Below are 27348 nucleotides of genomic sequence, written 5' to 3'. Positions count from 1 at the left end.
TTGTTTTTGCCATGTGCATATTAACTTCATACTTGATTTGTAGGTTATTTTGACATATCCCTAGGTAGAATTGAATGCTGGTGGTGTTAGTTTTCAAAATACTCCAGAGAGGTGCCAAGTTTTACAAACCAGAACTTCCCCCTGGATTTTCATCAGACTCCCGATTGGCCACCTGATGCTTTAATCATAATGATGTCAAGTATAAAGTTATAACAAATTTGCAATGGGATGATTGGACACTGCTACTCACGGACTGAAATTCTTATACTCCAAAGGGCACGTGATAATTTATAAATATAAGTGAGATTACACATTCTGTTTTGACTCTAAAAAAAAACACAAAATAGCCATTAGACTTTACATGTACAAGAAAAAGTGAAGTATCCATTGAATTTAGTAAAACAGCATCACACTGGAAAAAAAAATACAGTCATAAAATTAGCTCTTACATTTTTCTGGGGACAGAGAAGCAGAAGAGAATGATATTTAAAAAACAAAACAAAAACAAAAACCACTACCAAAAACAGGGTGAGACAATCATTTATTTATTGGACAGGGCAAGGTCATTTAAAGAGAGGAAACATATCCAAAAGAAGGTGTTTAGCTTGGTGTTACAGGCATTGATGTTCACAACAAACAACACTACTCAATACATCATGGAAACAGGCCACATACAACCGGGAAGATGCTGTCATGTCACTCAAAAATAAGCCACACTGCTTAGGAAACAATCATTAGGGAGTTAGCAGAGCATCATGGTCTCTAATCCGCCGATCTGCATTGTCTGTGGCTGGGACATTAGCCGATAGCATTTGGCTGGTTCCCTGGTTATTAAGAAGTGTCTTGCTATATTCTAGCGAGCCTTCAATATTGAGTACACGCTTCTGAACGTCTCTAAAATTGGCAGTCACCTGCAGGCTTAACTAGCTCACATCACTACATTTTTGGACTACCCTAGGTAGTCGTGGACGGTCTCAAAGTATTATAAATAAAATTCTGAATTTAATTCATTTAGCACAGTTACGATGCATCCAAATCAGCTTTAGTCCTATGGTACATACTTGAAAACGGAAACAGAAATTCACGGGAGGAAAGTAAAGAAGAAATTTGGGAAGCTCATCTGGCTTGAGGTATACACACCTGCTAACAAAGTTAGACGCACCTGAAAACTATGTCAATTATCTGCCAAAATATTTGGCATGATTTTTACTTGGACTTTCCTGACTGGGCAGGCAAAGATTTCAATATCCATTCTAGAGCCTAGCCAAAATCTTGTAAATAGTAGTAGATCATGAGTGACTGGTTACGAGGAAAAACTATTCAGCCTAAAACTGACTAAAAAACAAGTAAGTGTCTGGCCCTCCCTAGTCACATCCACTGATTTTACCAACCACTTCCTTCCACAGAAATCACGGTTCTCGGGAGGAGACGCGCTCACTCCACGTGCAACAAAACTACACTCGAGAAGCCAGTCACTAAAAGACCAGACACTGTACGAATCCACTCATATTAAATGACCAGAATAGGCAAATCTATAGAGGCAGAAAGCAGATTAGTGGTTGCCCGGGGCTGGGAGGCACTGGGAGGTGGGGTGGGGTATGAGAGGTGCCTGCCAAAGGGTACAGGGTTTCTTTTGGGGGTGACAGAAATGTTCTAAAACTCACTGTGGTGGTGGTCATACAACTTTGTGAATATATTACAAAACCACTGAACTATACCCTTTAAATGGCAGCATCGAAGGTATGTGAATATTAAAAAAGGAAGACAGCCCCCAAAAAGCAGAAAAGAGGCTCTTGCAAGTCAAGTCATACCTGAGGAAATGGTAGACAAGCCTGATATAAGGAGCTGCCTTCTCACACACTATTTTGATTTACATTATAACCACATTAACCCCTGAATTCCACTGTTCATTCATTTCTAAATTATTCTAGGCTATCAGCAGATTTCTAACTTTGTTCTCCTTAGAGAGCAGAGTCAGTGTTCCACAGACAGACTGGCTTGGCAAAACAAAACTAAACGACAATAAAAACTCAATGACGAAATAATCTCGTGCTTTGGGGCTGTGTGTTACCAGGCAGAATAGAAGAGCTGAGGTTCGTTTCTAATGGGAAAAATGCCACCAGGCATAAGGGCACCTTACGACTCTTGCCTAAAGCATATTTCCTTTTCAAATCTGCACAGTTATTCCCTTTGCACCTATACAATTCAACAAAAGCAATGTTTTCATACCTGCACAGTTCAACAAAAGCAACCTTCTCTACAAAACAATGTGACGCTCCCTGCAGATCAAAGAGCTAGCCAAATTTCCCCGAACCTAAAATTACTGTTTCTAAACAAAAAAAACAAAGTCTCCTCTGTACTCTCATCCTTACCTTCAGCAGCACACAATGAAGATGGAAAACTCTAAGCCTGCTATAAATCCGAAGCCATAAAACAATTTCTTAAATGACCTTGTTTTTAATTAAAGGTATTAGTTCCAAATATTTAAAACACATTTGTCCCGAGGCCTTGGAAGTTGACCTCTGATGAGAACTTTCCTTTAGTTTTACTAATTCACTAGTTTAGTATGCAGTAAAATAACAGAGTCTTCGAAGAAGTTAAACAGGCTAATGACCAGTCATGGGCTTTCTTCTGTGATTACTATTCTTCTGCAGACAGGATAATTAATGAAACCATGAATGGTCTTTTTGGTCTATCTGCAGCTATCCTTAAACTACATAATTGGTTAGGGAAATTTCTGACAGATAAATGAAGAGAACACAAGTAGCTTTACGGCAAGTTGAATTTGTTAAACCTACTTATGACAAAGAATTTCGGACACAATCGCTCACTGCACACAGAACCCCAGAGAAGTGATGGCACAAGACAGCTGACGTGGGAAGGTATACGGGAGTGGGGCGGGGTGAGAGGTCGTGAGAAATTAAAAACTGGCATGTATCTGCTGGAGCAGAGCCACTGTTTAGGGGGCGTCAGAAAAACTGCTAAGTCACCATTTTGGTCTCTTGAGAGAAGTCCATTTGTTGTTAAGAACCAAAGACCTTTCTACTATCATTCGTGCTGCAAAATGCAGTAGTCACATTATTGCCAAAAGGATCCCAAAAACTCAAGTGCAAAAGAAGAGAAATCTAAGAAAATAAATAGTTACAAAATCATCAACATTTTTCAAAGAAATGTGTTCAAAACAGTGACTTTTACAAAAGATAGGAATTTCTTTTAAGTGGAAAAAGGAATTCTCTCTATGAAAGCTCAAAGACTCATTTCACAGATAACTTATACTCCATAATGATTTGATTAACAGTGTACAAACAAGGGCCATAGACTCTTTTTAATTAGGTCTGAAAAATCAATATAATATAAATACTGATGATGGGGGGGGAGTGTTTTATACCCCAAACTCCAATATTCCAGCTCTGTGTCCTGTCCTGTTATTATAATCTGTAAAAATCTTAACGACGCAGTGATTCAAGTTTTCGTAACTTCAATGATGTATTAGAGGACAATGCATCTTGATTTGAAGAGTTTGTTGTATCCGAAGGCCGGAACAGCACTCGACCACGATGATTAAATACATAAAATGATGGGTGATTCCTTAATGTGTCAAATGTCCTTAAAAGAAAAAACAAAGAGCATCCACTTTAGATAAACCTGTCAAAAAGCCTATCTGAAAACAAGCAGGCTTCTAATGAATTATGAATTTGCTCTTAACTAAGTTTAAATCCGTGAAATCAGGCTATAAACAGGCTATAATCATACTGTGTTTCATTTCTTTTTCCTGCGCAAGGACAATAAGAAGCCTGGGAAAGAAACATAAAGCCCTCAAATTTGTCTTTCAGCCATTCCTTTCTATGAATAATAGCACGAATCATCGCTCAACTGTAATCACATCTATAAATCTTACACTAGCTAGCCATGCCAAAAATTTTTTTAAAAACCAGTACACAGATTTTACCTTTGATTATTTTCATTTGGCCCTCACTACTCAAGCAATACGATCGTTTCACAGATCTGTTTCCAAGAATCTTTCAAGTACAACAAAAAGCTCCTTTTGGCCCTTCTGTACCTTCTGTTGTCCAAACTCATACATTTTGCTACCACCTACTAAATTTATATATTTTGCTACCACCTACTTAATGCCATTCTGTTTTACTTCTTTCCTGGCCCTCTGCCTGCAATTCTTGGTAGACTCTTTGTAAGAACTACAGTGGGTGGTGATAGTAGAGTATCCTTTCTATTTTCTCAGCAAGATATATATATATATATATATATATATATATATAGTCTAAAAAAGTTCACAAACACCTAAGTGTATGGCTTTTAGTATTGGTTTGTTTAAACATTATTTTCCTGGAGAAAGAAGGACTCTGCCTCGATAAAAATTCACATCTCAAAGTCAGCCCACCTAAAAATCCAAGCATACTCCCACGTAAAACAGGAAGCCTGAGATGTGACTATTCAAAATGTAAATTGAAAAGTAAAAGTAACAAGGGGGTGGGTTTCCTCTAACAAATAAATGCTCACTGTGAATCCTTCTGAGGACACATTGTAAAGGGTTAAAATTTCCAGGTTCAAGAAGGTGGGTGAAGTCCAGAGATGGAACTGAACAAAGGTACAAGGATAATTTCATGACAGTAAGAAATATGGAAAAGAAAAAGCAAGCAAAGCTCAAGGACATAGCTTAGAAGTACAGGAGAAAAAAGAAAGCAAAATAACAAATATACTGTAGTCCAGGAAGAGGAAAGGGCGAGAGAGCAGAGTCTATGTCACAGACTAGGTTCAAGTGGTAGAGGAAACAGAAAACCCCTATTCTTCCAAAGACTGAGCTGGAACAAGTGGATAAAGAGAGTGGGGGGGGAGGAAGGAAGGAAGGAAGGAAGGAAGGAAGGAAGGAAGGAAAGGAAAGGGAAGGAAAGGAAGGGAAGGAAAGAAAGGGAAGGAAAAAGAGGAAGGATGAAAGGAAACAATTTCTGAGGGGATATCTTCCTATACGTCTATTTCTTTCCATCCGTCAAACCAATAAATAATTTTAAGCAAATATAACACATCTTAGTCTACTGTCAATAATCTGTCATACGACTTTCATTTTTCCATCTCATCAAACACTGCCTCGGTATTTTCACCTCACTACTCAAACGAGCTGCATAATCAAAATGTAAAAACAAAACCAACTTTTATGTACCAGAAAACACACATTTTAAATTATGTAAATGAAGCAAAACTCCTATGAAACTAAATGCCTATGAAAAGGGAAGGACTTACTTATTTTTTAGTTCTGAAGTGGCATCCATGTCTTTAAACTCCCCTGCAATATGAACTATACCGTAACAGGTAACTGCAAAGGCCAGAAGTGTCTGAAGAACTATCTGTGAGTATAAAGATTGAGATTATCAAATAACATACAAATATTATCATAAAACTTTGCCATTTTCTCTCCATCTCTTTTTAGCCTCTGACAAGTATTTCTCCCAGGTCCTACCAAGGAGTCAATTCTCCCTTTAAATAATTTGAACTCAGACACACCAAAATCTTCTATACATTCTGTGGATCGGCTGCAAAGATACTTCTGGGTCTTCTCAAATAGCAAACAGGTACTGAGCCATTCAGAACTCAGTTATCAATGGTTACCTGCTTCCAAGAGCAACTAAGAATTTTTAAATGTATTATTGTTAAATATCATTGAGTATAAAAAGAACACCCCTGACCCACCACCCAGCTTAAGAAATAAACCTACCAGTACCTTTCAAGTCCCACATGTCCCTCTCCAGTTATATCCTTCACCCTTCCCTCAAGGTGAACTATTGTACTGAACTGTAGATTAACCAGTTTTTGAGGCTTTTCTTTATAATTTTACCAGCTATGTATGTACCTCTAAAATGTATATTGCTTCCTTTTTCCCATTTTTGGACTTTCTTGTGAGATTCACCCCTATTGTAGTATATGTATCCTTGTAGTCCATTCATTATCATCATGTTTTACATTATATGAATATTCCAAAAGTTATTCATTCCACTGCTGATGGCTACGGGGGCTGTTTCCTGTGTGTTACTTTTAAAATGTCAGTATGGATATCCTGGTGTATGTCTCCTGGTACATGGGAGTAGAACCACTGGGGGAGAGTATACACATGTTCAACTTTATTAGGTAATACCAAAATGTTTTCCAAAGTGGTTGTGCAAGCAGAAACTTGCAATGTTTGATATTAACCAACATGGGATTACAGGCACATTTGATTTTCTTGATTGTGATTTTTCTGTATTTTCCAAATTTCCCAATTTGTAAACAGCAGCAAGGTATTTTAAATAGATATAAATGAATACATGTGTGGTGGTGGTGGGGGGGGTTAATCCACCACAAAGCAAAGGTGATAGGAGAGTGAGTTAATAGTCTCATCTATCAAAACTTTCATTACAGACAACTAAAGTCAAAATTAGCCACAAGCTATTACTCTTAACTTTCTAAATTAAAACTCATATCACATGTTATACCAATTTACATTCCCCCACCAGTGTACCAAGACCTATTTCATACAATGTAATCACAGGCACCATTAACAAGAATGTGGTAAATCAATGACTTATCATGAAATTATGTCACAATATACTGTTAGGTAATAAAGAGCTAATTATCAAACCATACATATACACACAGAGATAACAACTTTTTAAAAGAAAAACTGTTTTGATTAGGTAAAACTGTACATATGTAAATAAAGATAATACTGTTTGTGCACAGGAAGAGGGCTGAACCACTGACATACTCCAAACTGTTGGGAGTAGAAGCAGAATTGCTGACCAGTGGGGTCACTTCTCTTTTATTGTACAGGGTCGGTTTTACTTTTTACACATACTGTTTGATTCTGTTACAAAGAAGTTACTAGTGTGTCATTTACAATCCTTTAAAGATAAAAAGGGTGAGTGAAACTAATGTAACATTTTAGCTTAAAAAAAACCAACAACACGTGTTTGTTTTTATTTACTTTTACCCCCTACATATATGTCCCTAAACAATGTTGTTACTTTTTCTTGTTCTTAAACTTTACATAAAAAGGAACTTTGCTAAAAAATGAAGCCAAATAATCAACTTTTTAAGTTCGTCTCAGACTATGAACGGAGAAACTTCAAGAATGACTATTTAAACTACAGTTCTAGAAACCAAACACAGAAATCTTTTGTTTCCAAATCTTCGGGTTTTACAATGAGTGACAAAAAGTAGAAAACAGATGTTATTTCATGTCTGGAAAATTTTATGAGAATAAAAACCAGTAAAAAATTATGATAAGCTATGTGGCTAATTTTTAAAATATATTTTAACGGAATATAAATGACCAACTTACATCTATTGGCAGTGATTCATCTTCCTTTTCTGTTAATCGCATATAAGAACGATCTATAAACCAGAAGCATACCATTAAGGAAATTGTAGCCCATTTTTCTTTCTTAAAATGCAAGCAAATCAATACACCAAAGAAGCGGCCGACTAATATGCTACATAAAGCAACGCTAATCCCGGATTCCTCAAAAACCTCTATCTTCTAAGGCAGTCAGCCTGATCTTGAACTATTTTATTTTCATCACGACCTGCTTTGTCACCTTATAAAACACAGAAAGAGTGAAAGGTGAGCAAGTACAAGGAAGAAATACCTAAAACCATATTTTTTTCTTTCTTTCAGTACTATAGGAAAACTAGAATCCTCTGAAACTGTTTCTTTCGCTAACGGGTCAAAGAAATCACAATTATTTAAAAACGAATAAGCCTACAGAAAATCTCAACTCTGAAGTAGCACCACCATCACATAGTATGGACCAAGTAATACCGGTATGGATATGTTTTTCTCCTGCCAGAATATGTTGGAGCAGTGGGAGAACAGGTGAAATTCCAGGATGTCAATTTCTGCCTCTCCGATTAAATTACAATTCCGCTGCTGCCTTAGCCTCAGGAAGCAGCAAGGTAGGAAAGAAAAGCATCAGGATTTGGAAGCTGATAAGCCTGGATCATAAAACCAGCTCCTCAACTTACTGTCATTGAGTTTATCTCATTCAACCCGAAGACATCCATCACCATGAGTTGTAACATGTATCTCAATTTCAGAATGTTAGAATGAAGGACTTGGAAAGGGACGTGTGTCTGAGTGTCAAAGAAATACAGTATCTATTTTTCAACTGCCCATGTTTCTGCAACAGTAAAATGGGGATAATGTGAAGATTAAGTAAGATACATGATAGCCATTCTGCCATAACAAAGCTCATTGCAGCAAAGATGGGCATTGCTACAGTACAATAGTTTGCTATCCGCTGCTACGGTCTGACAGGACACAATTAGCTTCCAAGGTAAATATTAGTCTTTTTGCAACATAAGCATTATAAAGAGGCCCCACTGCAGTGACAAATGCCACAAGGCATTCTCATCTCACCGGAAACACGAGTCTCTAACTCTAGAAGAATCTTGCACAAGCCCTATTTAATAATGTGCTGTGGACTAAAAAACCCAAACTGCTGTCAGGGAACATGTAGTGACCCTTAAAAGAGTGCACTTACAGACATTTCTCAAGTTTTATCTTATGGGTTTAACATAAGGACCGGTGTAAAAGAAACATCCAGCCAGTACCAAAAATAGGTTTGGCTAGCTTCCTACTGTCAGTTCGATTCCCAGCCAGCCTTCTTCTTTGCATGAAGGCTAATCTGACTCTAACACTACCTCTAACCAGGCATTTCCTCATTTGTAAAATGAAGGAGTCGGACTTACTTCCATGATCTCCTCGCTCTAGAACTCTGAAAATTCCAACGCCGAAGCCAACTGTACAGAATGACGCAGAACTCAAAAGTACCCTAATCTCGTCTACAGTAGCGCTTCTCAAAGGACTGCACAACCAAATCATCTGAGGATCTTATTAAAATGCAGATTAGTATTCAATAAACTCTGGGGCAGGACCTGAGTTTCTGCCTTTCTAGCAAGCTCCCAGGTGATTCCCTCGAGGCTGGTCTGTTAAACACACTTGGGCAGCAAGGCTCTGAGATATGTTCCTTAACCTCCTTGTCTCTCACCTCCCACCCCCGGCCCATCTCCAAGCATCCTTATGTACTTTCAGCATAGCATCTATATTACTTTATTGTGACTATTTATTGATCCATTTGTTTCTGCACTTGACTTTGAACTTCCCCAGGGCATCACTGTACCTCTAGCACCTAAGCACAGAGCAATTTCAACCAATTACATGAAACTGAATTTCATAAAGTGGTGCAGCACATAGGCTCTAGAGCCAAACTGCTTGTCTTTGAATCCTGACCCCGCCATGTATCATCTCTGTCAGTTTGTGCAAGTTTCCTAGCTATGTTCGTCTCAACTTCTTCATCTTTCAAAAGAAATAATAACAACAGCTACCTCCCTCACAGCGCTTTTGGTAGGACTGAATTATATAATACACATAAAGTGCTTAGTTCAGCGCCTGGCACATGGTAAGCACGTAATGAATGTTAGCTGTTATTATTGTTATCATTAAAGATTGGAGCTTTGGAGAAGCTGTCACAGAATAGAGAAGACTGGGGAAACAAGACAACCAAATGTAACGTGATACCCTGGATTGATTCCCGGAATAGAAGACCTTATTGGAAAAACTTGTAAAATCCAAATAAAAGCTAGACTTTAGTTAACAGTAATATGCCAGTGTCAGTCTTTCAGTTGTGACAATATGCCACGGTAAGAGAAGATGTTCCCAATATGGGAAACTGGGCGAGGGGTATACGGTATCTCTGTACTACCTTTGAAACTTTTCTGCAAATCTAAAATTTCAAAATAAAAATGTACGTAAAAAATAAAACTGAATTTCTGTCAGACAAATGTCATGTCATAATACATGCATGAAAAAAGTAGTGAAAATAGCTGGGTCATTTTAACTGTGTATAATAAACAGAACAAAAGATTTTATCTTGAAAAAAAATTAAAGCTTTGAAGGAATTCACATTTCATTTTCTACTTTACTCCTGAAGATGGGAAGTAATCTAGCAAACGAATAAAGTTCAACTTTAAATTCACTTCCTTCATTTAACAAATTTATTGAGTACCTACTGTGGGGAGGATTATGCTAGGCAGACAGATCATAGCAATGGATTGAGCTGCCCACGTGCGCTAGGACAGAGGTTAGCAAACTTTTCCCGTGAAGAGTCAAATAATAAATATTTTAGGCTTTGCAGGCCACACTGTCTGTGTCAACATCTCAACTCCCCACTTAGAAAGCAGCCAGGCAACACCTAAATGAATGGGTGTGGCTGTCTGCCAGTAAAACTTTATCGATGGAGACTGAAACTTAGATTTTTTTTTATTTTTTATAACTGTCACGGATCATAAAATGATATTCTTTTGCTTTTTCCCCCAACAAATTAAAAAATGTGAAACTATGTGTAGCTGACTACAAAAACAGGAGAGAGGCTGCATTTGGCCCACCTGCCAGAGTTTGCTGACCCCTGGTCTAGAAGAGAAGAAAGACCTAAAAACGGATCCGCTGTCTAAAGACTGCACTACCTCGTCTGTTGGCCTTCCAAGTTTCTTCTCCACGATACAACCGTATTGGTATGTTAAAGTACTTTTACTTGTTTGCTTTTAAATTTCCCAACCACTCTGTGACACAGGAAAGGCAAGAATTAAAATCCACCTCAGTGAAAGCTCACAGAAGGGACATGACTTGCCCAAGGTCATACAGATTTAGTGGTAAAGCAAGTTTTTCGGAACCAGCCCTCCAGGCTCCCGGTCCAGTGCCCTTTCTCCTGCAACACAGTGCCCCCACAAGGCAAACGGTCATTTAACTTCTCAGTCTCCGCCTGGACAGCCCAGGAGCGCCCAAGATGCTGTCCGCCTAGCTGTCATGGGACCATGAGCACCAGAGGTCCTCAAGCCGACACTTAGCCTGCTCAGCCCCACGCTGGATCTGACATCACTCGTCACGGATTCCGGGCCAACTCCCTCTCTGGCCACCCTGCAGCCCCACGGCCTCCCTCTTTGCCCACCCTGCAGCCAGCTCAGAGCCCTCTGCCAGGCACCCCCTTCCCCTCCCATCCCTGCTGCAATTTCAGGTGCCCGTCTCCTCAAACTCAAGCCCCGCGCCGCTTCTCGGAGTCACCCCCAACTCTAAGGGCTCAAATGACCATCCCCGGGAAACTCGGTCCGACACTCCCTCAGCGTGCGCCCACACACCGCCCCCGGAGTCCCGCACAGGAGCGGCCGCGGTCTCGCCCCCACCCCACCCCGGCACTTACGCTGAGCAGCGGAAAAGGCCGCGTGGGCTAGGGCAAAGAGGCCGACGCCCACCAGCCCCTTCCATAGCGACGGCGCCATGATTCCGGAGGAGCGGCAGCCCAACAAAAGAGGCGAAGGGCGGCGGAGCTGTTCCTTCTTCCACGGGCGGGTGTCCGCGCAGCGCAGACAGATGACGTCACCGAACCCCTGGGCGCGAAATGCCTTAGAGGTGGAAAAACCAAAGAGCCGTGAGAAAGCGGAAGCAGGAATGCCGGGAAGGAGGGGAAAGCGACACGGAATAAGGTCCGCGAGTGACCACGAGCCGAGCCTGCGCCGCGCGGCCTCTCCGCGAGGGGCAGCGCTGAGCCGAGAGCCTCGCAGAAAGAAGCGAAAGCGGATCAATGGAGAAGCGGAACGGAAGGGCGCCAGCAAATGAGCGTGGGCCGCGGGGCAAGGGGCGGGGCCTGCGGAGAGGCCGGGGTGGGGCTTGAGGGGCGGGGCGGCGAGAGGGCCGGAGGGGGAGGTTCAAGGCGGCCCCGGGTCTCTACTCCTGGCAGGGGGGTTTGTTTGTTTGCTTTGCCTTTTCGCTCCAGAAGTCTCGTGTGTTTTCTGACGGCCGGTCCAGTGCTTCAGCCTTCTGGGGGCCGACACTGCTGAAGGAGGCAGAAAGGGAAGCGGCGGCGGGGTGGGGGGGGGGGGTGTATAGAGGAGGAAAATCCCGGGATTTGGAGTCCCAAACACGTGGCATGCGTGGGATGCTCGGTAAAAGTTAGTTCCTTTCCCCTTACTTTCAGAAGGGCTTGAAGGAAGATTCACGCCCCAGGGGGTATGGTGCCATGGGAGAATTTTGTTCTGGAGGGAGCCAGTTTACGTTAGGTTGCAATGAAAGGGCGCGAACGACGCCGGCCCATTTTCTCTCTCTCTCTCTCTCTCTCTCTCTCTGATCAGAAAAAAAAAAAAAAGTATACTCTCCTTTCTTGATTTGTCTTTGTGTCCATCCCCTAAAATGTAGACATTCATTAGTGAGGTTCTTCCCTGGAATTCTTTCCACCCTGCTCTCCTTTGGCGAGCTCACCTATTCATTCCCACCGCTTCGACCACAGGGATTCCAAAGCGACGTCTCGATCTCAAACGTCTCTCCTTCGCTCCAGATCTGCATTTCCAGACCCGCTAATCTTATTTCTGTCCCGCGGCACTTCAAACTTAATGTGGCCGAAACGGAATTCATTCTCAGCTTCTCCAGTGCCCCCTAACTGATAGGCACAGCGTTGTAAGCTGCACATCAGGAGGTAAATGCCCTCTGCCCTGTCAGGATTCCACGTTTTGCTAACTGTCGTGTGCTCGAAGATCCCTATCCTGGCCACCCCCTTTAAATTTGCAATCTCCCATTCCTGTTCCCCGTAGCCTACTCTATTTCTATATCACCTTTTGAAATATTCTATAATTTACCTGTTTACGATGTTTGTTGTGTTGTTTTTGTTTATTGTCTCTCTTCCCACACTGGAACGTAAGTTTGGAGAGAACAGAGATTTCTGTCCATGCCTGAAACATTGCCTGTCACATGCAGTAGGCATTCAACCAATGTTTGCTGAGTGAATTATGGGAAAGAAGTGGGGAGTGATGTATCCTTGTTTGAAAGGATCTCTATAAAGAGTCCTTCCATTATTTTGGATTGGGTTCAAAAATCCCTGTGGACTTGTATGCCCTCTTAAATTTTGATAACTCTTTGATTGATGATGAACATTTTCTTATATACTTGAGCTTCCCCAAAGCTGAAAAAAAAATTAGAAAATAAAGAAGGCATCCAAGAGCCTTCAGATTTCCTAAACTTTATGTGTTTTGTCCTCGATCCCATTTTCCAAACCCTTAATTATGGTCATTATTTTTCTCTGGGCCTGCTCCAGTTTTTTCACCTCTAAGCCAAGATTTGACACAGTACTCGATCAATATCAAGTACAGTATAACGTATTCCTTACAAATGTAGGTGTATTTATAAACCTCACAATCAGGAAGAACAAGGAAATAATCTTTCTGTACTGATTTGAAAGTGCTTCCTTCCGCCCCGGGAGGTAGCAAGATAGAAAAGGTAAAGACCAAAAAAAAAAAAAAAAAAAAAAAGAACTTGGTTTTAGCTTTGACAATGGTCAAATTGAAATTAGCGTTTTCAGGCACCTTACTAAATTGTCTCTGCTAATATTAATTTATCTGAAGTAGAAAAATTATTAGGTTTCTGAAGAGAGCTTAGATCTGGTTCCTTTCTTTTCTTAATGTTTATTTATTTTTTAGAGAGAGGGAGACAAAGCGTGAGTAGAGGGGGGGCATTGAGAGAGAGAGAGAGACACAGAATCTGAAGCAGGCCCCAGGCTCCGAGCTGTCAGCACAGAGCCCGATGTGGAGCTCAAACCCATGAACTTTGATATCACGACCTGAGCTGAAGCCAGATGCTTAACCAACTGAGCCACCCAGGTGCCCCTGATTTTCTCCATTACATTCTTAATATGAATGCCCCATTCTCTTCTTTTAAATATCTTACCCGTGTAAAGAATGCAAAAGAAACGAGGCTAGTTTCACATCTTCTAGAAGTAAATGGTCAACTCCTATTCATGGAGTGGGATTTTAATGGTCTTATCTGTAGATTTTAACATGAAGGGAAGCCTAAGTATTCATAGTCATGGTTACCAAGTTCTGTATCATTCAAATAAGTACCTTGGGTCCATTCATCCATTGTATTCCAGGTTGGAGTTAATCCCAAAGGTGCAAGGTACAGCAAGGGGCAGCGCTGTGTTCATGAACTCTTATAACAAAAGAGAAACTTCATGTGAAAGAGCATTTAAGTTCCTAGGTGAACCCAGAAGTGCCTTTAGTTTGCCTACGGAAACAGCCATTTTCCATATTCACAGTGGGTACATGATGGGGATTTGTTAAAGGTGGGGACAAAGACCTCTGAAGTGTTTCCTACCCAGATGTTATTTACGAAGACTCATCAAGTCTTCCCAGGATCGTTCGTTGTATAGTGAAGGCACCACAATCCAAAATTGTCTTCAAGTTAATTCATTTTGTTATGTGTCACCCAGCGAGGCGAGTGACTTCATACACCATTCGTACGTGCCATTTCCCATGCAGATTCTCTTTCTATCCAGCATGCTCTGTCCTTTCCTACCTAGTTCAAAAACCCACTTTCCCTTTGACTGTACAGGTTATCTAGAAGAGGAATATATCTGTTGCAGGTACTAAACCTTTCTTCAAACTATACTTCTTCTAACCTCACTGGGTAACAAATTCTAGAATTTTACCACCTGCTGGGTAAACTATTTTTTTTTTAATTTTTTAATGGTTTTATTCATTTTTGAAAGACAGAGAGATACAGAGCGCTAACGGCAGAGGGGCAGAGAGAGAGAGAGAGAGAGAGAGAGAGAGAGGGAGACACAGAATCCGAAGCAGGCTCCAGGCTCCGAGCTGTCAGCACAGAGCCCGATGTGGGGCTCAAACCCACGAACCGTGAGATCATGACCTGAGCTGAAGTTGGACGCTCAGCTGACTGAGCCACCCAGGTGCCCCTAAACTACTATTTTCAATATTTGTCTTGATAATTGCATAATCTCTTTTTTCTTCACAAAAATAGTGTATGTTCAGTGTAAGAAATTCAAACAAAACGCTGTATCCCTCTTAACGTGTTGAGTGGTGCTTTGGTATCTAGAGTTTTGAATCTTAGTAAGCAAGACTGTGATTACTTGATTCATATCTTTAAGATTTGTTCACTGAAAGGTTTATACCACTGGGGTTAAAAGCATATGCTCTAGAATCAGGTTGGATTTGAATCCTGGCTTCTCCTTTACTATCTGGGAGATTGGGCAAGTTACTTAACTATGCCTCAATTTCCTCATCTGTAAAGTGGGGATAATGATAGTACTTACCTTGAAAGATTGTTGTTTGTACTGAGTGAGACCATCCGTGTAAGTCGTTTGGAATAATCTCACATGGTGAGTACTAAATAAATGCTAGCCATTATTGCTGCTGTGCTACTGTTGACTCTCCTAGATATTTTTCCAGACTAAAAGGGTTCCTTATCCCTTTAGTTCTTCCTGAAACATCAGTTGCGTCTCACCTTTGGTGATTTTAATTGCTCTTCTCTGGACCATTTCTAGAGCTACTAATAACTCTCCTGGGGTTTCATTACCACATCTGCACGAAGTATCCTAGGTTACTTGTCTGAGGTTAATATGATTATTCATTTCAAGTAGCCTTGGCACTGAAAATGGCACCAGAGGTCTTATATGCTTTTTTTTTTTTTTTAGCACATTGAGCTGGTACATTTAGAAAATAAATGGAAAACTCCAGCATTATACCAGGTCCTAACTGATATTTGTGACCTGTTCTTTCTCTCGCTTTTTTAAAAAATTTTTTATAGTTTTTTTTTTTAATTTATTTTTGAGAGAGAGACAGAGCATCAGCAGGGGAGGGGCAGAGAGAGACGGAAACACGGAATCTGAAGCAGGCTCCAGGCTCCGAGCTGTCAACACAGAGCCCAACGTGGGGCTCGAACTCGTGAACCGTGAGATCGTGACTTGAGCCCAAGTCAGCCGCTTAAACGATTGAGCCACCCGGGCGCCCCAGTCTCCCACTTCTTGAATATAGGCATTCCCTATAGCACTGCCCCAAAACCGGGTCTCTTTCTACCTTCCCTTCTTTGGAGAACACATGAACTCCCATAACTTCAATATTGTGCATATAGCTCCCAAATCTTTAACCGGTCCTGACTTCACTCGTGAACTGCAGACCCTCTACTTGGCCATCCCGCTGGTCCCTTAAAACCGACCTATCCAGAGCCAACCTGTACCTCCTGCCTCCCATCTTAACGCTACCAGCAGTCCTGTGTTTTCTAGTTATGCAGGTTCAAAACCCTCCAGTCATCTTCCAGTCGTTCTCCCTCAAGCATTCCCAGTCTACCCAGCCAATCAGTTGCAAAGACGGGTTAATCCTACATCTGCATTGGCTCTTGCATCCAGCCTCCCTTCTCCCTTTTCCATTCCTACTGCAACCGATAAGTTAAGGCCCCCTGACTTTTCAGCAAGACTACTGTTCTAACCACTTTTTTCTCACCTTTCTAACTTCTCAACTGGCCTCACCTCCTGCCCCTTTCTGCTGTCAAATTAACATTGGGGAAGTTTGGGGTTTATTATTTTTTATTTTTTATTTTAGAGAATGCACGAGCAGGGGAGAGGAGCAGAGGGAGAGAGAGAGAGAGAATCTTTTTTTTTTAAGATTTTTTTTAAAGTTTCTTTTGAGAGAGAGGGAGCGTGGGGGAAGGGCAGAGAGAGAGGGAGAGAGAGAATCCCAAGCAGGCTCCACAATGACAGCGCAGAGCCTGAGGCGGGGCTGGATACCACGAACCAGGAGATCATGACCTGGGCTGAGAAAAAGACATGTTCAACCAACTGAGCCACCCAGGCGCCCCATCACTGGGGAAGTGTTGACCAGGGAGATGAATGAGTTAAAAATGTCTGCAGCATAAAGACCTTCCAGGTATGGCCTCAGCTTAGTTTCTGGCATTTCCCCCAACACAGGAATTAATCAACTCAACGTTTATCAAGCACATCCAGTAAGCCGAGGACTGTGCTAACCGCGAGGCTAAACTTATCTACACTTTTCAGTGACCAAGTATTTCCTGAACACTTACCTTGTACCCAGTACTGTAAAGTCCTCTTTCAGTTTAGTCCTTGAACCGAGTCTATGTTGCTAAGAGAATTTAATGTCCTCTGCAAACATGGTGATTTCCTTGGTACTCAGTTAAATTTGAGAGACAGTCATGGATGCCCAGATGTGTTTTATTGAATACCTGTTTTGGTTAGACTTTATGCTAGGTGCTGTCGGTAAAGAAATAAGTAACACCTGGTTACTGCCCTCAAGGTTCCCATGACCTGTAGAGTAACAGATCTGTAAATCAAGCATGAAAATACTTCAGGAAGGCTTAAGAGAGAGTTGCGCAAGGGGCTGTGGGGGCTCATACAAGGGGCGCCACACTCAGCCTGAGGGCATCCTGGAGAGCTTTAAACTGAGTTTTGTCAGGTGAGCAGAAGTTAGGTGAGGAAAGGGTTGAAGAACATTCAGGCAGAGGGAGTGCATGGAAATGCACGTGAAGCATTTGGGAAACTACAATGACTTCAGAATGGCTGAAGCAACATATATTTTGGGGAGAAGGATGGGCTAGGAGGTAAAGAAGTGGTCGGAAGTCAGGACTTCAGGAGTGTTGTGTGCCACGCTAAGCAGCCAGAACCGAAGACAATGGTGGGGGCGGGGGGGGGGGAGGTTGGAGCTGGGCTGTGCTATATATAATCAGATTTGTGCTTCAGAAAGATCCCTCTAGTAGAAGTATGGAAGGATAACTGGTGGAGACCATGGCAGAGGTCAGCAAACCTTTCCCATAAAGGACCAGGCAGCAAATAGCTTAGGCTGTTTGCAGGCTCCACAGTCTCTTTGGCAACGACTCAACTCTGCCTTATAGTGCAAAAGCCGCCACAGACCATAAGCAGACAAATGGGCATGGTCGTGGCCAATAAACCTTTACTGATAGACACTGAAATGTGAATTTCACATCATTTTCACGTGTCACAGAATATTCTTTTTTTATCCTTTTTTTTAAACTTTATTTTTTTATTTTTTAAAATTTACATCCAAATTAGTGAGCATATAGTGAAGCAATGATTTCAGTAGTAGATTCCTTAATGCCCCTTACCCAGTTAGCCCATCCCCCCCTCCCACAATCCCTCCAGCAACCCTCTGTTTGTTCTCCATATTTATGAGTCTCTTCTGTTGTGTCCCCCTCCCTGTTTTTATATTATTTTTGTTTCCCTTCCCTTCTGTTCATCTGTTTTGTCTCTTAAAGTCCTCATATGAGTGAAGTCATATGATTTGTGTCTTTCTCTGACTAATTTCACTTAGCATAATACCTTCCAGTTCCATCCACGTAGTTGCAAATGGCAAGACTTAATTCTTTTTGATTGCCAAGTAATACTCCATTGTGTGTGTGTGTGTGTGTGTGTGTGTGTGTGTGTGTGTGTGTATACCACATCTTCTTTATCCATTCATGCGTTGATGGACATTTGGGCTCTTTCCATACTTCGGCTATTGCTGATAGAACTACTGTAAACATTGAGGTGCATGTGCCCCTTCGAAACAGCACACCTGTATCCCCTGGATAAATACCTAGTAGTGCAATTGCTGGGTCGTAGGGTAGTTCTATTTTTAGTTTTTTGAGGAATCTCCATCCTGTTTTCCAGAGTGGCTGCACCAGCTTGCATTCCCACAGAATATTCTTCTTTTGATTTTTTTTCAGCTATTAAAAAAAATGTATAAAGCATTCCTAGTTTCAGGTCATACCAAAACAGGTGGCAGGCTGGATTCAGCTGGCTGTACATTGCTAATCTCTGGACTAAGGGATCAGAGTGTAGAGAACGTAGCCAACTCTTTTGAGAAGCTCATCACCGAGGGGGAGAAAGAACTAGTGCGATAGTGGAGGCAGGTGTAGACAAAGGCCTGTTTCTCAGAAGAGATCTGGAAGTGGTTTGGGAGAACAGGAAGACCAGTTTTTGAATAAATCAGTCACAGGGATGAAAGGTACAGCATAGGGAATGTAGTCAGTGGTATTATAATAGCGCTGCATGGGGACAGATGGGAGCTACACTTGTGAGCACAGCATAACGCATAGCCTTGTGGAATCACTGTGTTGGGCACCTGAAACTAACAATGTAACCTATGGCGTATGTCACCTATACTTCAATAAAAAGAAAGATAGTGGACAAGGAGCCATTGCAAACAGTGGAGAGAGATGATTATCGGACTAGATCCTGGAAGAGGCAGGAAGGAGGTCACAGAATGCGGAGTACAGACTGCAGTGTAGGTGGTTTCATCAGGGAGGAGGAAGCACCTCTTTCACCTGAGGCTGGAGGAGAGAAGAAAGGAGGGGCCCTAACCAGATACTTAAGTAGGTTGCGGGGTAAAGACGGTGAGGAGTCTTCTTGAGGGTCTTGATTTTCACAGTGAAAAAGGAGGGAAGGCTCAAAGGGGCTACTAAGTTTCTGGGGCCTGTAAACAGAGGCAGAGTCTGGGGCTTGAAGACATTTGCTTTGTGTGGTCAGGGAAGCAGTCTGTGACTTTGGTGTTTTTCAAGTTCCCGACACTAAAAGAATGATTTGTGCTGAGGCAAAACGGCCTGGGATTAGGTGGTTAGGCCTGAAGAAACAGGTAAACTAATTTTCTTGGTCTTCTGGAGTGACCAAGACAGGTCTGGGGATGGGGCAGTGGGGAGACCGGGAAGGATCCTCACCTGGGCTTCTAGCTTCTCTAAAGTCTAGCCCTGCGTGCACAGGGCAGTGTGGTTAGGCTGGAGCCAGGGTATAGCGGACAGGCAGCCACGAGGTTTCTTGGGAATGCTGACGGACACAGGTACTAAGAGGAGAAAATGGGCTCAGAGTCCCTAGGATAGTTCCTGATGCGACAGAGCCAGAATTTGGAGTTGAACACCTGTTCTAGGTCTTTTTTTTTTTTTTTTCCCAGCTCACTATCCTCACAGAACTTAAAGAGCTGGTTAGTGGAAGTGAGTCCAAAATGGGGTATCTTGGAGTTGCCTGGATGTTATTTGCCTTAGCAAGGAGGTTATATGGCCATGAGATTTAAAAAAAAAAAAAAAAAAAAAGGAGTTTGAGAATCAGGACCTCTACTAAGCAGAATAATAGGAATTGGATACCATTAATGGTATGAAATGGTATGAACATTTTCAGAAAGCATTCAGGTCTGTAGTGGGGGGAATGAGCTCATTTCAAAGCAGTTCTAGTTTTTGAGGGGCACCTGGGTGGCTCAGTCTTAGGTTCGACGTCAGACTTCAGCTCACAGCGCTGATCTCACGGTTTGTGGGCTCGAGCTCTGTGTTGACAGCTCCGAGCCTGGAGCCTGCTTTGGATTCTGTGCCTCCCTTCCTCTCTGCCCCTTCCCCACTTGTGCTCTGTCTCTCAAAAATAAATAAACATTAGCTTTTTTTTTTTTTTTAAGCAGTTTTAGTTTTTGAGTTTGCTAGGTCCCTCAAAAGGATGTGTGCTCAGTGTCCAACCCGTAGAGGGGTGAAGGGAGGGTGGCAGATCAGAGTTTGGGATTTGTAGTTCATTCACGTAGAGGTAGAGATGAAAGTCCAGACTGTAACAGAGAAGCCCATACAGACTAAGGTGTGATCTGATACGTATGGGGGAAAATAGGAAGAACTGTGGATTTTCTGGTGTGCCAGGTCGAGAGGCTGAGAGTAAATGCTCTTTGAGGAAGAGAGACGAGAGATGGTGTCAAAGGTGACACCAGTTGGGTGAAATGTGCATTAAGACAGCGTGCAAAAGGTGCAAGAGGATAGGGAGAAACGCGCCACACCTCAAAAGATTTCTTCTTTGGGAGGGGAGAGGAGTCCTTGGAGCTCAGGTAGATTTGAGCACACACCGATTGGATCTTCTTTGCGAGACTGATGAGCGTCTCTGCACAGGTTCCTGACGTGAACGATAACTCGTATCTCGGGTGGTTTACGTGTAAGGAAAACGGAACGTACCGGCACACGCATATTCCTTGCCTTTGAGTCGATTCTTTTATGAGCTACTACAGTGTTGTTGTTTTTCCCAGTGAGGGCTGAACAAGGAGAACCCGATTTAAATGAGATGGAGTTTCAGGCATCTCCCAAGGGGACAACTTTTTATCCAGTTAAGAGACACCGGGGGACAATATTGAGATGGCTCATGAAAGCTCGAGTCCCCTGAGAGCTATAAGGATAGGACCAAAGTAGACCTAGCGCGATCTGCCTCGGCTTGATTACGCCCAGCTGAGGGTTCTTTTCCAGAAGGCCGTGGAATAGATTCGACAGCCTTTCGTTCCGTGGCAGCACCTGAGGGTGCGCGTCCCGGGCTGGGGGGAACCCGTGCGGTGGAGACCCGAAAGACGAAGGGATGGGGCCGAACCAGCCGGGAGTGTCGCGTCCCCTTTAAGGGCGGCGGCGGCGGCGGCGGCGCCGGCGCGCGCTCCGACGGCTTCCCTGGGGCCCCGCCCCTTTCCCGTGAGCCCTCGGGGAGTGGTCCGACCGCGGGCGGCTGCGGGTGAGGAGCGGGGCGGGGGGCGGGGGGAGTCATGGCTCGACGCGGCTGGCTGCGGGCGCCCCTCAGCCGCGGCGGCGGCGGCGGCGGCCCCGGGGCCCGCAGGCTCACGCGGCCGCTCTGGTTGCTCCTCGCAGTGGGCGTCTTTAGCTGGGCCGGGGCTTCGGACGGCGCCGGCGGAGCGGCGAGAGCCATGGACGAGGAGATCGTGTCCGAGAAGCAAGCCGAGGAGAGCCACCGGCAGGACAGCGCCAACCTGCTCATCTTCATCCTGCTGCTCACCCTCACCATTCTCACGATTTGGCTCTTCAAGCACCGCCGGGCCCGCTTCCTGCACGAAACCGGCCTGGCTATGATTTATGGCAAGTGCCTCAAACCCATGTCCGCCCCCTGGCGCTCCCCCTTTCTCTGAACGCCGGCTGCTTCGCCTCCTCTCCTGGCCCTGCTCGGCCTGTGTTCGGCTCCCCTTCTGATGCCTTGTATTTTCTGCCTCGCCTGCCCCCTCACCCCCGTTTCTCTGCCTCACCTCATTTCCTCCTCGGCCTCGTCCCCCGTTTTCTCTGCCTCGCACCCCCTTTCCTTTGCGTGTCCACACCTTTTTTCCTTCGACCCCACCCCCTTTTTCTTCCACGCATTCCCCCCCCCCCCCCCCGCCTCTGCCTACCGAGCTCGGGACCGGGACCCGGGACTGAGGATGGGAAGGGAGTGGGTGCGGTGTCTGGGATTGGGCTGGGGACTGGGGGAGGGGAAGACAGCCTAGCAATCCATTTCTCTGGGGTGTCAGTTTGTTTAAGGTCCATTGAAGCTGCAGTAGTGCCTCTGCTGCTCAGAATCTGGCGTCCTCTTGGAGCCAAGAGTCCACCTTTACCCATCACCCCCGCTCTTGCTACGCCCTGTCCTTTCGAGGTTGAGAATGAAAACCTTACTCCCGTGTAGCCCTTGAACGCGAAAGAAGCTATAAAGAAGGCTTAGGGTATTTTTAATGATGTCCTGGTTTATTGTACTATGCTTGTAACATCTGAATAGGATACGTGCGGTCGACCCTCCTCATCTAGGCGTACCGAGGTGAGGACAAGGAAGAGTTAAAGATCTCCCAGCGCTGTGTTGTACTATAGGATGATCAGGACAGTTCAGCCCAACAGTAATTAGGAACACCACACATAGGCAGTATGGGTGACGCTGGTGGCATGAGGTTATTGACCGATCGTTGAGTAAATGGCTTCAGTCCTTGTGTCTTCGTGTGCTTTCTTTCTGAGATTTATTTACGTATTTTTATATTTTGGTCTTGAGAGTAGGGCAAAGCAAACCATGGGCTCACAGGCGTTTTGGCCTGTGCAGAGGCCTCATGAGAGGAAAAGATACATATTGCCGACTGTCTTAATGTGGTCGTGAGGGTATATAGACGGCTGAAAAGATGAGTGCAGTCTGTGAGTGAAGATTATCTTCACATGGAACAAGCTTACACTGATGAGCTTGTTGAGCTTTGTTTCCGGACTCGCAAATCGGTAGAAGCAGCCTTGGCACAAAAAGACATTTCTCCACGAGCCTCCCCACCCCCCCTCCCCACCAGCCGTTTCCAGTCCATACAGACTTCTGGAATGTGCATCTCAAGGGTGGCCCAACAAGGTAGTTGTGTGCATCAGGAAAATGCATGAACTCAGGCTTCTTTTTCATTTGTAAGGTAATAAAATGCTAAGCCTATGTGCAAGTATCTCTGCTCCCTAGGATTCTTGGGTTTTAGACATATTAGCTGGTTTTCATATTTCGTATTTTTTTGCATTTTATTTACAGCACCCCTTAAGCTAAATTGGCCAGATAAGCTACACATCTCTGTATAATTTCTTGTATAACAATGTAAAATCAAATGTATACATGATTTATTTATATTTACTGCCCTCAACAAACATTTGCTAGGCAGCCAACTATGTATTAGGCACAGAAAATACAAAGAAATAGATCCCCACCTTCAAAAAACTTTGCTTTCTTGGGCAGACAGGCCATATAAACAAAATAATGGCATCTTAAATTTAGTTAAATGCCAAATGAGTATTATGGTGTTAAAATAAGGAACCGATCACAGAACCCTCTTCCCTCCATATGGAGAGAGAGTACAGTGTAGTGGTTAAAGGTGCAAGGCTTTAAGACCAGAGGTCTGCTAATTTTTTCTATAAAGAGTCAGATAATAATTCGTGTTGATTTGGTGGGTCACATATGTCTCTGTGTCTCTGTTGCGTTTTCTTCTTTTTGTTTTTTTCTTTTTAGAAACCTTTTATAAACTTACAAAATGTAAAAACAGTTTTTAGCTCTCAGGCCATGCAAAAACAAACCATCACTGTAAGTCACCAACCCCTGCTTTAGAGCCAGACCTGGGTTCCTGTACCACTGTGCCATCTGTTCTGCGTGATCTTAGACAGAGTCCCCTACCCTCTTACACTGTCATCTATAAATCGGGAAAAATGATAGTTGGATTATTGCGAGGAAGAATTGTTTTTAGCTTAGTACCTGACCCCTAAGTAAATGTTCAATAAATGATAACTGTGATACTATTGTTACTGCTCTTATAACTGCATTTTCTCAGGTTAGGCTCAGAACAGTTCTTTTAATTTCTCTTATAAGAGGCAAACGTAGTGGTTTCTTTCTTTCTTCCTTCCTTCCTTCCTTCCTTCCTTCCTTCCTATCCAATAAGGACTTAGAATTGCCCTGGAAACATTTGCTCCTTGGTAGTTGATATCTTTAACCTCCTCTAACTCTTGAGCTAAATTGAAAGTGGGATTACTGACTGCATTTCCTGGTGTGTCTGAGTTAGTGAAAGGTGATGGAATACCTTAGCATTAGTATTTTGTGAAGGAAAAACAAAGGTATGCCTTGCAGAATATAAAGTAGAAGGATGTTGGGCTTGGTTTGCCACGGCTTGGCATTCTGTAGCCGGTTCCATTTTCTCACTATGGCAATGGAGGCTATGGATGAACAGCCTCCTGACTAATTCCCAAGTCTAACTTGAGAATAGATGGGATTGGGTCGAAGTATTTTCAGTGCCATGGAAATTGATGTTTTTAAATCCTAATTACTGTCTGCCATTTACTTTTTCTTATGACTCTTATACCATCAGAGCTGTTATGTTAATATATTATTTTAAGACCTTTATTTTTCAGCTTGACTTCCAGATGAATAGGCTCCTTACTCTGGGAATATCCAGCCCTCCAAGATTCAGCCCACTGATAGTTTTATTTCTGTGATGTCCGTTTAGCTACCTAAATCCTGGAAAAATGCTATTTAAAATAAGCCTCTCCTTTATATTTTTGAGAGTCAAGAATAAAAAAAGAAAAAAAAAGCCAATATGGTCAGTTTCTAGATTGTAATATAGCCTAGTTGCTACAGCTACAGACACAGTGTGAAAGCACCCAAGTGTTCTATTCATTGGGCTCGCTTGCTTAAGAAGCTTAAAAGTGAGTCACCTTTAGTAAAAATTGTCAGGGTAGTTAATTAAGTCTGAAAAGTGATCACCCACTGTAGTGTGCTTACAGATTGTATAAAAAGCAAGGGACAGGGAAGAAATGTTTTGCCTGAAACTTATAGTATCCGGGATCCTACACTTAACTGATGTGATTCATCAGTAAATATTAAGTGTCTTTGACGTATGAGATGTGATGGGAAATACAGATATGAGTCATCATCCCTGCCCACAAAGCACTTACGATCTGGTGCCTTAATAGGTAATGTTTGTTGAGCATTATAACACACTCTACAAGTATCATTTCATTTAAAGCTCCTAACAACCCTGTGAGATGGGTACTGTTATCTTTCCCATTTACAGGTAAAGAAATTGGGGCACAGAGAGGTTAAATGACCTGCCTGAAGTCACATAATTTGTAAGTATTGAGCCAGGATTCAAACCCAGTCAGCCTGGCTCAGAAGCCCCATTCTCTTAGCCTGGAACCATATTGCCTTATATTGAAGAGATAAAGCTTAACCGTAACGATAAACTGGTTAGTATTCTCATTACTACATTTGAGAAAACTGAGGTCCAGTGAGAGGTTATCTACCCTAAGGTCACAGACTAGAACTTGATAGAGCCAGAATTAATACATCTATCTGACTTTCAAACTTGTGCTTTTTCTCCTACATCGTACACTATGCTGTACTAAATTTCGTGAGATCGGATACGTAGAAAGATAATACTTACAGTTGTAAGGGTTTTGGAGGTGGATTGTGAGAGAACGGAGACCTTAACCACTGAAGCAGTTAGTGGTGAGAGCCAGGAGATGATTAGAAAATTAGAGAGGCTTTGGAAATAGAAAAACCAGATTTCCATGCTGGTTTTTATCACTTAATGCCAAATACTGTTGGGCAAATAAATCATTTATCCCCATTTTAGTGATGAGGAAACAGTGACTGAGAGATTCATAATAGTGTGGACTGCATAAGGCTATGAGGATCAGATAATATATGCAGAAAGAATTAGGATGGAGATTGATTGACTCAGGGTGCTAGGCGAAAGGATTCCCTTGGAAAAGAGGTTGATCTTTCCCCGAGAAGGCGGGGGGGGGGGGGGTTAGGGGAAATGAGCTAATGTTGACATGGAGAAGCATGGAATTGAGGCAGTGTACATCAGATGGCCTATAGCTTCTCTGAAAAGTAGGCAGTGAGATTGAGGATCTGAGAAGGAGGGTCAAGATTGGAAGAGCTACTACAGGGAATGTGCTAGAAGACAAAAAAATACACAAACACATGTAAAACTAACCAGAGGCTGGCAAAGGCCTTGCCCTTTTTTTTGGCTGTCTTAAAGTCGAGTTGACTTTTAAAACAAAGTCTAACAGCATTCTTCAAGAAGTAGATAAATGTTATATATACACATACACAGATATGTGTATATAAATATATATGTACCTACATACACTATGTGTATATAAATATATATGTACATACGTACACTTGTTAATCTGTAGAAATTTTATCAATTTTGGCCACACTTAATATCCCAGTGATGTTCCTTCCGTATTTTTGACTATCAGAGGCTTCTAGTGTGATAGCTTGGGAAAATGGGCTGAAATCTATTAGAAAATCAATTTCCATTGATGGTGAGACCTATACGGTGTTGTGGCTTTGGGTGATACTGAGTTCTTTATCCCTGGGAGGGGTTCCAACACAAGAGGGTCAAGAATGTATAGGAGGGGTGGGGCCTCTCTGTTTTGTGAAAGATAGCGCTTTGTGGTTGTATTCTTTGTTGCCTGTTAGTGGTGATTTTAAATTTCGTGATATCAATATTTTTTTGTGCCTCTGTGGGAGGCTAGAAGTTTCCGCCTTATCCCTTTAACAAAGCCCTCTTTTTGTGCACTTTCTCTTGACTGAGAATTGCTTTAACTCCGTGATGATGATTTGACCTTTCACAGAACCCCAATTAACTTGAACTGTCAACTTTATTCAAAGAAATTCCAGTTTTTCAGATGTCTGATGCTGTAATAAAAGGATCTTGATTTTTCCCAACCTAAGTAATTATTCTCCTCACTGAAGTTTTAACTGCCGAAGTGTGTGTTCCAAATTTGTCCAAGCGCTGAGCCCTCCTCAGGGCACCCACCGACATTTCAGCTTTGAGTCAGAGTGCAATAGAATGGGTAGATACCATTCCTTACACAGTCAGGCTTAAGGACTTGGAAAGAATTTGTACTGCTGTTATTATTTGTAGTAGCTTAGCTTTCATTTTTGCACATACACATAAGGGGGTAACTTTTTCTGCACCTCTTAATTAGGTCTTATGGGATAGTAGACAAAAGAGCTCTTACCGTATCATGTAGGCAGGATGACTATGGATCTATAGCCTTTTCTCACCCAGGCTGTGTTTATCAAACCCAGTTGATACCCAGCCATCACTTTTTGGTTTTTAGAGGTGGGCTATTTTCACAGTGTATCTTTCATTGTTTTAATTTTTTTTTTAAGTTTATTTATTTATTTTGAACGACAGAGAGAGTGAGCATGAGCAGGGGAGGGGCAGAGGGAGGGGGAGAAAGAATCC

The 27348-nt window shown here is 42.7% G+C and overlaps 2 protein-coding genes across 7 annotated transcripts in view; one reads left to right on the top strand and one right to left on the bottom strand.

Moving 5' to 3' along the window:
• Nucleotides 1-524: 524 nt before the first annotated feature.
• MMGT1 (membrane magnesium transporter 1) lies at nucleotides 525-11654 on the bottom strand. The gene is made up of 4 exons (XM_081792940.1): nucleotides 11244-11654; nucleotides 7331-7383; nucleotides 5257-5360; nucleotides 525-3606 (listed from the first exon to the last, which is right to left on the bottom strand). The coding sequence occupies exons 1-4, from the start codon at nucleotides 11320-11322 to the stop codon at nucleotides 3447-3449; spliced, it is 396 nt and encodes a 131-aa protein (XP_081649066.1). The 5' UTR covers nucleotides 11323-11654; the 3' UTR covers nucleotides 525-3446.
• Nucleotides 11655-12267: 613 nt separating this feature from the next.
• The window catches only part of SLC9A6 (solute carrier family 9 member A6), a 62792-nt gene continuing 47711 nt past the window's right edge, over nucleotides 12268-27348 (top strand). For 2 of the 6 annotated variants that reach the window (XM_081792934.1, XM_081792939.1), the window contains exon 1: nucleotides 21348-21700. In XM_081792934.1, coding sequence (XP_081649060.1) covers nucleotides 21373-21700 — 328 coding nt within the window. In that variant the 5' untranslated portion in view covers nucleotides 21348-21372. The other 4 variants (XM_081792937.1, XM_081792935.1, XM_081792936.1 and 1 more) reach the window with 4 other exon arrangements.

Source organism: Panthera onca, chromosome X, assembly GCF_046562875.1.
Source record: "Panthera onca isolate mPanOnc1 chromosome X, mPanOnc1 haplotype 2, whole genome shotgun sequence".
NCBI lineage: Eukaryota > Metazoa > Chordata > Mammalia > Carnivora > Felidae > Panthera > Panthera onca.
This window is presented reverse-complemented; position numbering and strand designations above follow the sequence as displayed.